The following is a 14,576-nucleotide window of genomic DNA, read 5'->3' as shown; positions in this document are numbered from 1 at the left end:
TGGATGGGAACCAAAACACAAGGACTTAATAGGGCAGTTTATTTTGTTTTGCCCTGTGGTCCATTGCAAAAGCTGTCAAACTCCTCTTCCTCCTTCTCCTTTAATGAAACTAGAAGAAATCAGCAGCTATACCGCTTCGGGCTCTAATGTGTTTTTGTAGCAAGAAATTCTTCTCATTGCATGTAACTGTCAAAGTGTATTTCAGACACAGGCTCACCCTTCTCCCGTGCCTATATAGCAATGTCTCTCTTGCTGGCTTCAGCCATCTCCCTGCAGTGGTGGTAGGTGGTGCAATGTGAGGCTGAAAGAGGATTGTAAATCAGTTTCTATCTGGCTTTCATTATCCCAGAAAGATCTTGAGGGCTTTCTTGGCATATTTTTTAAGCCGCACACCTGACCTATCATTCTCAATCCACATAAAGTCATCTCTATAATGGGAAACTTTTTGCTGAAACTTGCTGCTTATATGCTTTTATTCTCCCCTCAATCAAGTGACAAGCATCAGGGTGGTCCTGTAAACGAAGCATGAGCCACATTATAATGTCTATCACCAGGCGCTGAATAAACAGAATTTCACTTTTATGAAAGCACCATCTTTATGGCCATAGAATGTCTTAAGGCCAGGCTACTTTCTGAGCCTCACCCAAACGAAGGGAATAAAAAAGGCATTTAAGGTTCTTCACAATATGCCCCTCTCTGTTCCCCGAGGTCTTCTGATGATACACCCATTCCCTTTTCAAAGAAGCGTAAAGACTTGAATTTCCCTTGAAAAAGCTTTTGTTGGTTTCTATTGTCTATTTCTATGAATTTCATTTCTGTGAATGAAAGGTCAAGCTGAAGTGTCTCTCTGTCCTAGGTCCAATGTGGGGCTGCGCCAGCTGTCCGTGTGGAATACTTCGTACCCGAGTCAGGACAACCGGCGGAAATACATCTTGAGTGAGGAGGGAGGACAGAGCCAGCTGGGCATCGGGACCCTCCAGGACATCCCTCTCCCTCCAAGGAGAAGGGAGCTCCTGGCCTCCCTGGCCACCAATGGGAAGGCAGACCCCCTAAACATGGCCCGGAACTCAGTGATGCAGGAACTCTCAGAGCTCGAGAAGCAGATCCAGGTGATCCGTCAGGAGCTGCAACTGGCTGTGAGCAGGAAGACGGAGCTGGAAGAGTATCAAAGGACAAACCGGACTCACGAGTCCTAGGGGCTTATGCAGCTCCATTCGCAGTTCCTGAGATCCTTCGGAGCCCTGGAGACACTTTACAATGCTCTTTTGTAACCACCGACAGACGCCTGGGGAAGCTGGGGGCTAGGTCACTTTGGAGGTCCGGTGGAAGGCAGCAGCAGCTCTTCCCAGGTTCGCTCTCTCAGTCTCCAAGGTGAGAGTTACTTTCAGAGGAGGAATCTCACCTGCGTCAGGATTTCCCCCAGTGTAAGGGATCCGTGAAGAACCAGGCAACCCCAGCTTCTGTTAACCTTTTCACCAGGTGCCACAGCAGTAGTTAGCCCTTTCTCTGCACTAGCAACAACAGGAGAGAAAAATCACCACTCAAACCTGTCTGTTACTGGGCTGCTGGCTTTAATCTCAGTATAGAACAGGACTGTGCAGGGTTATAGCTGTTGCTACCACTCCCCAATCTAGGTTGGTTGCTACATTCTGAGTGGGGGGGGCAGGGTAAAAGCTGGAGAAATTTTGGATGGAGGTCCCACAGCACTTATAAAATTAACTAAGCTCCTGAGTGTTATGGAAGGCCCAGGGTTGAGTGGATCAGGTAAAATAAGCTTCTGCTGTCTCCATCGCCATTCTGATTAACATTTAGCAGGAATATGTTTACACACCCCTGGGAAAGGGGACCTGGAGGTGGTGGGCAAGAACAAAGGATGGTCAGAAGAGGCATTAAAAATGCAGGTTATGTTTTTAGAACAAAAGCTCAGGGCCAGAAAGGCAATTTGGCTAAGGAATGAATAGGACTGCACTTCTGATCTAATTAAGCATCTCCACTGTAGTATGTGCCTTTTATAAAGGAAAAGAAAGAGGGCAAAAAAGAAAAGCAAGGATTTGGCCTTAGGATGAAACTGGAATAGCAGTGCTTACTGCCTGTAGCAGCCTATGTGAACAGGCACCATGGGTTCGGTGGAAATACTCTGCAAACCATGTTTTAGGCCATTTCAAATCAGCACTCACCTATCTATTAGCCAGAGGAACCCAAAGGTGAATCTCGAGCCTGTGAATATCATGTGCACCAACATTCAGGAATCTGCCCTATGATCTTCATGTCTTTTGGTAATTACCTAATCAAAATACCACCCTCATGCCCATTCCTCACTGGGGTGCTGTGAACAGGTTGTGTCCCTCTAATTATTCTCCAAGCCCCTTCTAATGCCTTCCAAAAATAATATAAGTAACCCAGCTTCCCCTTCTATGGAGATGCCCCTTTCCAACTGATGGGACAGGCAAAAAGGGAAAGGGCTTCAGAGATCTAGACCTTCAGTTTCCAAATGTTAGTATAGATCACCTAGGGAGCATATCAACACACTATTGCAGGGTCCCTTTCCCAGAGATTATACGATGGCATCTGGGGGTGAGCCAAGAAATCCACTGTTAACCAACACAGCTGGGTGACTGACACATGTTCGGCCATTTTGAGAGTTTTAACTCCAGCACACACCTGCTGGTACACCTTTCACTTCACTCAACTCCCACACCATTTCGGCTTAGACTTCCTTGTTTATAAGTTACTTGCTTTATCTTTTCAGTACTCTTCACTCCACTCCAATCTATTCCTACAGATTGAGCTCCAGTGCTATGCTCAGCGCAGTGCTCTATGGCAGCTGCATGTCACTAGAAAGGTGCCTCTGTCACAAAATTTCTCCCTTACCTTTGGATACAATCCCTGCACCCAGGGCTACCCAGTCTTGAGAAAGACAGCAGTTTAAGTTGTATTGAGAGAGCACCTTAGCAATTCATGAATGGTATGAGAAGGAGGCAAGTTCTGAAAAGAACGGTGAGGGGGCTCTAAAGTTGGACTTCATCAACCTCACAGATGAAACAGTTCAACAATGAGAGAAGAGATGAGCCCTGGAAACAAAGGGACAATTCTGCTTTGCAACACCCTGTCTCCCCATGTTCTCACTTCAGGCCCAGAAGTAGGTTTGCAACTGCCTTTGGAATATGATGCCTCTTAGCCATCCCCGCCCATGGGCAACAGCCAAGGATGCTGTAGAGATGCTCCCACCATGTCCTGCATACCCCCAAACCCCAAGGCTGTACAGGTGTACCTCAATTCTCATAGCAGCCATGCTCCTGCAAAGTTGGACATGGACATTTTTATAACTCAAATCATATTCTGACTGTGTGTAAGAAGTGAGCTATAAGGGAACCCAGATGTGAATTCTTTTGTAAAGAATCCTTTTGTAATGCAATTAACTATCCCTTCATGTATCTGTTTTGTAAGTTTGGATTTTTGTATATCGGGTTTTCCTTCAGCTTCTCTACAAGGCATTCTAAGCAGTGGTGATCACTTGACAGAGTGCCCTCCTGCCTGGCCACAAAGCACACAAGCAGTGCACGGTTGCTCCAGGATCTTCCGAGGTGATGCTTGGCCAGAATTGTGGCCAGGATGCATCACACAGCAGCAGGGACTGAAAGCAGACATTCTGCCATCAACACTGCTTAAGATGCCTCCATGTTCCGGGTAAAAGAGAAAACAAACCGTAATTGCTCATGGTAAAATGAAGCAGTCTTCATGTGAAGTAGCAGTGGTTATTTTTATTGGTCGTGATTGAACAGTGTTTTGCAATTTGTGAAACAGTATGTTGTGTCTGTAAAAAGATTTCATGAAATGATGGTCTGTTGAAAATCTCCCATTTCTGTTCTGCTCCCATTCTACTCTCTCAACTCCCCTCAGGCTCAGAAAACACAAAGATCAGTAGCCTTCAGGTGAAGGGTGGTCTTTTGGTAAAGAAGGAAGAGATAAGGCATGCTACCTTGCCTCCTCTTGAGGGCTCCTCAATCAAGGAAAAATTAAGGAAGGCCTTGATTCTTTTCCAAGCTCTGGTGCCGGAAAACATGGAACATAACAGCCTGAGTGTATCACACTCTCCAGCTTCCTGTTCTGGGCAAGTTGAAACAGGTCCAGCTACTTGATTCCTGTAAATAACCATGATGAGGGCCCAGGGTGTATATACCATGAGAGGAGAGAAAGGATTCCTTCCTAAAACAATTGAAGACAAGTTGGAAGAATGACAAGGACAAACAAGTAAGGCAGCCACAGGGACCCAATCAGATGAGGTCCATAATGTGCCTGGAGATACCGCTCTATTGTTCATGAATCTTGCTGTGGCACAGACCTGGGTAGGAGCCATTGCTTCCATTCTCAGCAGAGAGGTGGTAAGTGGAGCAACCATCAAGCAAAAGATCTCTACCATCTTGGTAATAGACTTCTCAGCATCGGTGCTGGGTCTACTAGAACCTTGGAGAAAGTAAGCACTTCCTTGTTGGGGATAAAGAATGAAAGGAAAAGAAACTACTTTAGAGCCTCTCTTTCTCCTAACTCATGCTTTTGGATAGGCAAACAAGAAAATCCAGCCACTGTTTGGAAGACATTATTTTATGGTCATCAAAACCACTTCACTATCAGCACTGTTAAGTTATTCCTTTCTCCACCCACGTAAACCATCCATCCTATCTGGGATTCCCTATTTTTTTTTAAGTTTAGTTACCAATCGTTTCATGACAATAACTTACTTAGATGTATTTTCTTAAGGTTTGTGAAGTGTTTGCATCGTGTCTTCATTTTAATGTGTTTGCAATCGCTCTGCTCCAGGAAGAACTGAAATCCTGTCTTGTGAGCATGAAGTGAATGGGCTGTTTTGCTCCAGCCACTTTTCTTGTACATCCATGTGGATGGACTAGATGTCCTCAGGTCTTTTCCATCTCCAGTTTCTATGACTGTGGAATAAATGTTCAGATAGAACTTCACGTTTGGGTGTCCTGTTGGCATTGTCTATGGGGACTCAAATGTTGGCATGGTCCCAGCCCCTTCCTCACAGGAGAGCGCCTTGATGCTCTGATTATGCTGGTTTCCTTGTTATGGTCCAAAGAAGTGGCACAAGATATCCTGAGAAAACTCAGGGTTCAGGTATGAAAAAGTAGAATTGAAATGGCTTAATCTAAGGTAGATGGTGTAGGAAAAGGCACATTATTAAGAGATCACTGGAAACCTCTACCTTGACCATTGGCATTTAGTGATTCAATGAGTATTTGCTAAGTACCTTCTATTTATATGCCAAGTTCTGGGGACACAACAGTGAGCAAGATGGGCATGGTTTCTAATCTTACGATTAGAAGATTAGATTACGATTAGAAACATGGTTTCTAATCTCACAATCCAACTTTTTCACACTCTGAAAATTAGCAATACTATAATAGCTGACGTTCATTCAATCTTCATAACAACCTCCATGAAATAGGTACTATCCTTATCTCTAGTTTACAGGTCAAAGAAATTACATAACTTGCTCAAGGTTATAAGAGTAGCTGCAGAGATTTGTATTCAGGTAATGCAATTCCAGAACATCTATACTTTACTATCAGAATTCAGACCATTGCCTTACAACTTCCTTTTAACCTTATTGCCTCCCATATATGCCTCAGCCTGGCCTCCAGCCCCACAGAACAGAGAGGGAAGCTGATATGGTAATTGACCTACGGGTCCATTTAGCTCAGTGCTGTAGTTCCAAAGTCTCACAGAAAGAATGCTTCAGCATTTCCTTCTGCCTTCTAGCACAGCCAAGAACTTGGTGCAAACAGTTGGGAGTCACTCAGCAGTGTGCAGCCTCGAGCATCTTGCAATTTCTGACAGTCCACAGTTTCAGCTGCTGGCAAACTTCCCTTTCTGAAACTGCTAGCCTGATGCATTCTTCACGCTCATTCTTTTGGAATATGACCAAATCTCACCAAAACTTAAAGCCAGTACAACTTCATTAAATTGCAAACTTACCCAAACATATTCTGTATCATTTATTGCTTCATTTAACAGATTCCTGTTTTGAGTCAGGTTCCAGAGATGGAAAGACAAAAGGAAGAGATTCTGATCCAATGGAGCTCAGTATAGGTGGGGGACACAGAAAGGGGAACTGGTAACACAATGTGATATGTACTTTGATAAAGAGATGCACATCAATACTTTAGGAGCAAAGGTGGTGCTCAACTTTGTGTGTGTGTGTAGTTGAGGGTAGAGAGATTCGTTAGAAAGTAACAGGTCTTCCAAGTAAAAGAAACAACACATGCAAAGTTCCAGAGTTGGAAATCATAGCAATTAAGGAATTTGGGAACTTAGAATAGTAAATATGACAGAAACACAAAGCACACATGTGGGTGGCCAGCTATAAGGACTGGAATGAGAAAAACAGAAGCAAGATCTCTGTCCTTGTTTAGATTTGTATCCTGAAGACAACAGGACACATTAAAAAGTTTTAAACTGAGGAAGGATATAGTAAAAGATTAGGAGCCACATCACAAACTGGGACTAGCTATCATTCACATGTATTTTGTTTGTAGGACTGTGGACAGATAATGTTAAATCCTTGATGTTCTGGAATGATTTCTCATGATATCATTAAACTAGTGCAGGTAGATCAGAAAACAAACATAGACAAATATATGTGGATTACAGGGAGGGTGTTAAGTCATATTTTTTTCCTAGAAATAAGGAGAAAATGTAGAGGAAGAAAAATCATTTCCTTTGTAGACTCTGGGCAAGTAACTTGACTTTCAAAGGTAATAGTTTGAGCATTTGATAGTTACCACACCCTATTTTGCATATGTTGAGTTGTTTAATTCCCAATACAATCCTAGGAGGTAGTTATTGCTGTTTTATAGAAAGAAACTGAAATATATAAAAGTTTAGCAACTTTTAGTAAGAATTAAGGCCATACTCAGGTGAGTCAGACTCCATGAGAAACATGCTTACCAAATAGAAGGGGGTATGCAGGGAGAAGGCAGGGGTCCCTTTTTTTCAGTTCTGCCCTGTAAGAGGGTGCTACAGAAACTCTCCATTCTCATCTGGGCCTAGGAAAGTTCTCCTACTTAAATCAGAATTATCAAGATAAATGTGCTAGGTTTATGTAAGTTTTCCGAACTGTTTCAGTTTGCTAAAGCTGCTGAGATCCAGAAATGGGTTCACTTTCAACAATGTGGATTTATTAAGTTACAAGTTACAATTCTAAGGCCACGGAAATGTCCAAATTAAGGCATCAACAAGACCATATTGTCACTGAAGAAAGGCCAATGGCATCCGGGGTTCCTCTGTCATATGGGAAGGCATATGGCTATGTCTGCTGGTCCTTCTTCCCTGAGTTCTGATTTCAATGGCTCTCTTCAAAATGTCTTTCAAATTTCCTCTCTGAACATCTGTGGGTATTCTGTTAGTGTCTCCCGGACATTTCTTTCCCTATGTATTCTTCACGTGGTTTCATCTCTCCTCTCTGTCCCTTAACTTTATCTCATAAAGGACTTCACCTTGAATTGGGTGGGTCACATCGCCATGAAAACAATCTATAATCAAATGGTCCCATCCACAACAATGGATTAGAAGAAGTCTTTCCTGGGGTATACAACAGATAACCAGCACAGACCTTGACAAAGCTCAGCAGACATTATCATTTCTGAACTTCCTGGTGACAACCACGCTGTCAAGTGCAGGTCTCCACTCAGATTAGCAGAACAGTGCAGGTCTCATCATCGCCTCTCGATTCTGCAGCTGAATTGCATGACCATGGAACCTTATCTCTAAAATAAGAACATGATCTGAGCTCCCTTTTGGCTCTCATATTTTACCTGGCAAATTATTCTCCTCTGCAAATGTCGGTATCTTAAAATATTCAGATCATATCATTAGGTTAACGTGAATATACTAGGGTTCCATTTTTGTCTACAACATCCCTCAAAAAAAACCAGGCTAAACTACAATAAGAGAATCCATGCTGTCAGTGTAACAGAGGTGTTAGTTTTAGAATTCATAGCAACCCCTTTGGTTTTCAACACCAAAGAAATCTAAAAATAGTCAAATATTTTAGGATAATCCAAATTTGAAGAGTTACTCCAATGTGTGAGAAGTTGTTTCCATTCAGGAAAAGGAAAAAGAAAAAAAGATAAGGTTTGAATTCACACATTGATCCAATAAACAAGACCTCTAGGATGTGACTGCTACAGCCTAGAGCTGCCATTGACTTAACCACACAAACCTCTACTGAAGTGTGGCAGGCCCTATGCTGGATATTGGGAATTAGATTAAAACATATCCCATCCTTATCCTAATTTTAGTAATTTTGAAGGATGCTATAAATAAGACCACACTTAAGCTGAAGTCTCTAGATGGTAAAGCTAAATTTTCCTTTGAGATGGGACAATCACAGATTCAGATTTTGAAATATTCCCCTGCCAGGGGATACTATTATTCTATTGTCATTTTCAGTGTAGCTGCCTTATCATAAAACAGGAAGGCTATTGTGATGAGAACTATTCAAGATTTCCCCGCAGATCTACTGGTACCTGGGTTTATCAGTCAGTTGACTGTCCTCAGGAAAACCCTTGAGGAGCAAATATTAAAAAGCATCCTACCCCAGCACATGACATAGGAATTAGATGAGCGCAGCATGTAGTTTCCTGTAAGAACTAAGCATCACCACCCAATAAATTTAAAAGGCAGGTGATTAGTGTTTTATTGACCAGAATCTTCCCATGAATCCCCACAATATTAAATAACGGTGCTATGCACAAAGTTCTTGCCTTCTAAGGCCAAGGACAACTCTGGAGAGAGAGTAAGAGAATAAGAAAACACTTCCCAATAGAAGTTAATGTAAGAATTCAATAGTTAGCACAAACAGACCAACACCTCTGAAAACGATCCCTATAATAGTGTCTTAGTTTGCCAGACAGCTATGACAAATACCAGCCATGATGGGTTGGCTTAGTAACAGGAATTTATTGGATCACAGTTTGTAGGTTTAAATCTAAACTCAAGGTATTGTCAAGACTTGCTTTCACCCCAGAATCTGTTGCCTTCTGGTGTTGGCTTCCCACAATCCTTAGGGGTTTTTGGCTTGCATTTGATCTTCTGGTCTGGCTTCTTCCTGTATGGACTTCTATAACTTATGGTTTCTTCTTTTTCTAAAGCCTCCAGTAATCTGGATTAAGATTTACCCTCATTCACTTGGACTACATCTTAACTAAAAATAACATCTTTCCGAGATCCTGTTTACAACAGGTTAACATCCACAGGGATGGGATTATGATTAAGAGCCAGTAAACAGACAAGTTGTACAGTTAAGATGCAGGCCTTAGAACATGAGCCGTGATTTTGCTCAAAGTCTCTGTAATATTTATAAGATAACAAAGAGAAAGCTTTTAAAAAATAAAAAAACAAAGAGGCTGTCCTAGGAAGACATGAAAAAATGTTAAATAAGAAATGAGAATCCTCCATTGCTTCTACAATAACCTTTGAAATCAGCATTAATAGAGATGACATCACAACATAAAATCGGTATACAATGCCGGAGACCAGGGTTCAATTCCCAGTGCCTGCCCATGCAAAAAAATAAACAAAATAGAATAAAAATTGGTACACAACTCAGTGGCATTCCTGAAGCCCATTCATTCACCTCTTCTGTAGTGAGAGAACTGGGCCTACCCCAAAATCAAACTCTCCTGGGTTGCCTGGAGCTCAGGCTAGATGGGACTGCTAACTTGCTATTCGCATCTGGAGGAGCATGTCCTATATCCAGTTTCTTATGGGATTAGTATTTTCTTCCACAGCACTTCCCATGCCCTATGATGCCCTGGTGTTGGGTTTCCCAGCCAACTCTCAGAAACAGCCTGTATCCCAACTCAAATAATCTGCCGCCCAAGTAGAACCATTGGTCCCTCTCTTCTCAACAAGCCAAATAATGCTCACATTTGCCCGTAAGAAGAGAGGGCACTAAGCAGGAAGTGTCCTCTCAGCCCACCACTAGAATGCAAACCCAAGGTGTGCCCAGCAGGAGAGTCTGACCCAAGCAGGGCCGTGTGTGTGTGTATGTGTGTGTGTGTGTGTGTGTGTGTGTGTGTATTTATTAAAGGAACTATGACCTCTGTGCCTGGAGAGTCTGACCCAAGCAGGGCCGTGTGTGTCTGTGTGTGTGTGTGTGTGTCCTCTCAGCCCACCACTAGAATGCAAACCCAAGGTGTGCCCAGCAGGAGAGTCTGACCCAAGCAGGGCCGTGTGTGTGTGTGTGTGTGTGTGTGTGTGTGTATTTATTAAAGGAACTATGACCTCTGTGCCTGGAGAGTCTGACCCAAGCAGGGCCGTGTGTGTGTGTGTGTGTGTGTGTGTGTGTATTTATTAAAGGAATTATGACCTCTGTGCCTTGTAAGATTCCCCAATTAGACCTATTTCTTAATCCATACCACATGACTGCAGACTTCATCACAGATCCTGCTGACAACAGGTAGACCACAAAAGGATATGGGATTTGCCTCTACCTATCTTGAAGGGCAGATGATGAATAAGAACAACCTGGTTTACAGGTTGTTATCAAAATTGAAATTCAATAATTCTCAACCTGAAGTCCAGGAAGCACTTATAATCCCTAGAAAACAAATCATCATTATCTCTTATACCCATAACAGCCTATGGAAGAAAACTGAGTAAACTGTCATCTTTTAGGCATAATCTCTCCTCAGAACAGACTGAGGGAAAAGCACTTCAATTAATCAAAGAACTACACAGTTTAAACACAGCTGATCTCATACACTAAGCTTATTATTTTTGTTCAAGAGAATTCAAGTCTAAAACGGCAGGTATAAAATCAACTGATAATAACAAAGCCAAAAGTTTCAAAGAAAAACCACAAACACAAAGGCAAACTGAATCCTGCTTTAATTGAAGCTTATGGAATAAAAAGTCCTAAAGAAACATTTCAGAGAATCTTCTGGGAAATAGGGACTCACGGCACCCACTGTGGGGAGGAGGTTGAGAATAATTCATAGCTCACCAAGGCCTCTCTATATACCACGTTCCAAAGAAATCAGACGATTTTCTTCATTGTCTCAGTCCTAAGCCCCATCCTCTACAGTCTTGATTTCATTAGAAGATAAAAGGGGCTATATAATTTGAAACTATTCTGGCTTCAAGAAATTTAATTAGCTGAACATTCAAAACTTAAATAACTTTAACAAAAAAGCCAGCTGACCTTAAAGTCACTTTGCTAATGAATGGAAAATTATCCTGGACATAATTTCATTGAAGCCTTAAACCATCCAGGAAAGAGTAGCACAATTACATCATTTTATAGTCTAAGTTTATAAAAAGTTTACTACCCAAATCAAGAAAAGTTTGTGCCCATAGACAGCTTATTTCTAAAAGATCTCCCCCTATCACCCCCCATCAAAAGCCATGTGTTTCCACTCTTCTTTGTTCCCTTCTCCAAGTCAAAAAAACAACAACTTGTCTTCTTCAGGAGGAAAGGACAATCCAGGATTATATCTTAGTGGGCTTGAAAAAGAAAATGGTGAAAAGTCTAAGAGCAGGAAAAAATAAAGCTTGTAGGGAAGACAAAGCTGTTGGTTGCTAATTCATCCTAAAACTTAAACTTACATTTACCAGTCCTTTCCCCAAATCTAGTTATTAAAAAGGAGAACGTGGACATGAGGTCTGTGCAGGAAAGGGGGATGACAAACAAACTACTTTTCAGGTGAGTCAGGGAGAGAAGAGGTAGAGGTTTGGTGGTCAATGAATAAGTGCCTGTCTCATCAGCCTCTCTTCTTTTCCTGACTTGGATCAGCCAATGTAGATACGGTGGAAATCATTGGCCCCAAAAGCAGCATTGCACTTGGGACATTTGCGTTGGCGGGTGTCATAGCGTGTCTTCACACACTCAAAGCAGAAAACATGAAAACACTTGGTCAGCACAGCATCCTTTTTACGCATGTTGCAACATGGGCAGGTCAGGCGGGCCTAAAAGAGAAAGAGGCCAGGGTCTGAGCAATCATAAACATATATGATCCAAATAGCTTTGACATATAAACAAAACAAAGACACCAAACCCACCAAGCTCTGAGACAAGTGTGCTGGTCTGAATCTATTATGTACCCTAGAAAAGCCATATTTTAATCCTGATCCAATCTCGTGAGGGCAGCCATTTCTCTTAATCCTGATTCAACACGGTAGGTTGGAATCTTTTGATTAGATTAACTCCATGGAGATGTGGTGTGCCCAATTGTGGGTATTAACTTTTGATTAGATGGAGATGTGACTCCACCATTACAGGTGGGTCTTGATTAATTTATTGGAATCCTTTAAAAGAGAAAGCATTTTGGAGAGGGTCAGAAATGACAGAGCCTAAAGAAAGAAGCCTTAGAGCCAACAGAACGGATAATACCCCAGGGAAACCTTTGAAGGAACATGAAGAGAAAGCTAGCAGACCTTACCATGTGCCTTTCCAGCTGAGAGAAAACCCTGAATGTCGTTGACCTTCCTTGGGTTAAGGTATCTTTCCCGAGATGTCTTAGTTGGACATTTTCATGGCCTTAGAACTGTAAACTTGTAACTTATTAAATTCCCTTTTTTAAAAGCCATTCCAGTTCTGGTATATTGCATTCTGGCAGCTTACAAACTCACACAATAAGATACCAATTTCCCCCCCAAAATAAACTACTTTCTGGTTATCTACATAGAAAGGTCAGTATTTATACTCCCAGTCTTAGTAGGCCACTTCAGGCCTTGACAACACACAGAAACTGCTGAAGTAGTTTTTCTAACCTTGTAATCCTTGATCTCCTCCATCAGAATCTCATCACATTTGGGTACATTGTCTGGTTTCTTTGTGGTCTCCAGCTTCCTTCGAAGTCTTGAGATGTCCTCCTGTGAGAGGAGAGCAAACCCATCAGACACACTTCCCCAGACTTGCCATTTCTGAGGAAAATATTTGCTACAACTTGAATTTTCTGTTATGGAAAGAAAGGATTTTCCATTTTCTAATGCAATTACCTTTCAGGAATGTAGAGAACTGGAAATGGCAATATATTTTCTTTTGTTTCAGATCAAGCAACTACAATCACATTAGAAAACGACAGTTCCATCTAAATATTGTCAACTCAGTCCTGTGAAAATACAGCCTATCAATCTAGAGGGATTAAATTTTAAAATAAAACAAAATGAAAAATGAAAAACCTGATAAGCCATTTTATTCTGAGGTAACAGATTTTAAATCGAAGGTAGACTAGGTTAAAATAATCTACAGATTTATGAGTAAGGACTGAGAAGTAACATAGGAAAGAGTAACATGCTAAAACTAGAGAAATTGTAAAGAGAACTCTAAAATTCTCTGAAGTTCTTATGCAGCTATTTCATTCATAATTCACTAATTCATTCATTTAATAAATACTTATTTCACATCTACTAGGGGCTGAGCATCATGACAGACTTTGGGGATATGGCAGTGAAAACATATTCAGTTTCTTCCCTCAAGAACTTACAGTCTAGTAGGAGACGACATATATTAATTACATTAATGGGTCTTTCAATAATAAGGTTACTTCTGAGCCACCAAAACACACCTAACAGATGAAATGTAAAAAAGACAACAGTTTTACCTGGGCTCGTTTGAAATTGAACATGTCCTTTTCTTTGGTGACACTATTCTCCACAATCTCATCCTGAAAATCATGTAGCTTCTTCTGAGCCAACTCCAGTTGTGCTTTGAGGTCATCGGCCAGCTGGGCTGCCTCCATTGCCTAGATGGGCAGCAACAAGAATGTCATCTCATCACCCCTTGTGCCCAGTGAGGCAAAACACTAAATCAAGTTCAAGGATTATTCGTTCCTCTGAGACTAACCACTCCTTTAGATTACAGAGCAATTAACCATACCTTGCGTTTGTTCATCTCTAAGGCTTGGGTTCTCAGACCCAGCTCCTTCTCTCCTGTGCCAATGTTGCTCTGTAACAGATGCTCCTTCTCTTCTAGTTTTCTTACTACCTGTAACTGGGCATCAACCTTTGAAAAAGAAAATCAAATTTTAACACAAACTGCAAGTATGAAAAAATAAAACTATGACCCACAAAAAGAGCATTAGAAATCTTGAACTATTATGGATTCCACCCATGAACCCTTCAAAATACAACTGAGACCACAAGTATTAAGTGTTTCACTTTTAGTATAAAATACTGCTGAAAATTCAAACAAAGAGTCTAGGAAACAAGTGAAAAGATTCTTCTTCAAACTGGCAAAATAAAGGAAATTAGGTATGTAGATATTTGTCTTCTGTTGTACTAATCTTCAAAAGCTAGAAATTCATACTAGAACCAGTGATAAGCAAATTATAGCTTGAACAGAAGTCCAAGTGATCTTGTTCAGGATGGCTAGAGGTTCTATAGTATAGTTATCCCTTCCACATCAGAGGTCAGAGACATGGTACCCCCGCATTCTGGAAAATCCTATAATTTTTTTATTTTCTTCAGGGTTTCAGGAAACTCCCTCATGGTCTTTTGACAAGCTGACACTGACTCTCCCATTACTTTAACATTGCACTGGCTAAACCTTTTCT

The 14,576-nt window shown here is 41.4% G+C and overlaps 2 protein-coding genes across 5 annotated transcripts in view; one reads left to right on the top strand and one right to left on the bottom strand.

Annotated features, from left to right (window-relative positions):
* Positions 1–3,434, top strand: part of GRIN3A (glutamate ionotropic receptor NMDA type subunit 3A) — a 165,745-nt gene extending 162,311 nt beyond the window's left edge. Inside the window, exon 9 of the mRNA XM_077140632.1 lies at positions 857–3,434. Within this exon, the coding sequence (XP_076996747.1) occupies positions 857–1,196 (340 nt within the window). The 3' untranslated portion in view covers positions 1,197–3,434. The remainder of the gene's footprint in view (positions 1–856) is intronic.
* Positions 3,435–10,894: 7,460 nt separating this feature from the next.
* The window catches only part of RNF20 (ring finger protein 20), a 40,058-nt gene continuing 36,376 nt past the window's right edge, over positions 10,895–14,576 (bottom strand). For all 4 annotated transcript variants that reach the window (XM_077140573.1, XM_077140591.1, XM_077140583.1 and 1 more), the window contains 4 exons: positions 13,901–14,026; positions 13,626–13,766; positions 12,793–12,894; positions 10,895–11,988 (listed from right to left, as the gene is read on the bottom strand). In XM_077140573.1, the coding sequence (XP_076996688.1) occupies positions 11,812–11,988; positions 12,793–12,894; positions 13,626–13,766; positions 13,901–14,026 (546 nt within the window). In that variant the 3' untranslated portion in view covers positions 10,895–11,811. The remainder of the gene's footprint in view (positions 11,989–12,792; positions 12,895–13,625; positions 13,767–13,900; positions 14,027–14,576) is intronic.

Source organism: Tamandua tetradactyla, chromosome 2 (genome assembly GCF_023851605.1).
Source record: "Tamandua tetradactyla isolate mTamTet1 chromosome 2, mTamTet1.pri, whole genome shotgun sequence".
Classification (NCBI taxonomy): domain Eukaryota; kingdom Metazoa; phylum Chordata; class Mammalia; order Pilosa; family Myrmecophagidae; genus Tamandua; species Tamandua tetradactyla.
This window is presented reverse-complemented; position numbering and strand designations above follow the sequence as displayed.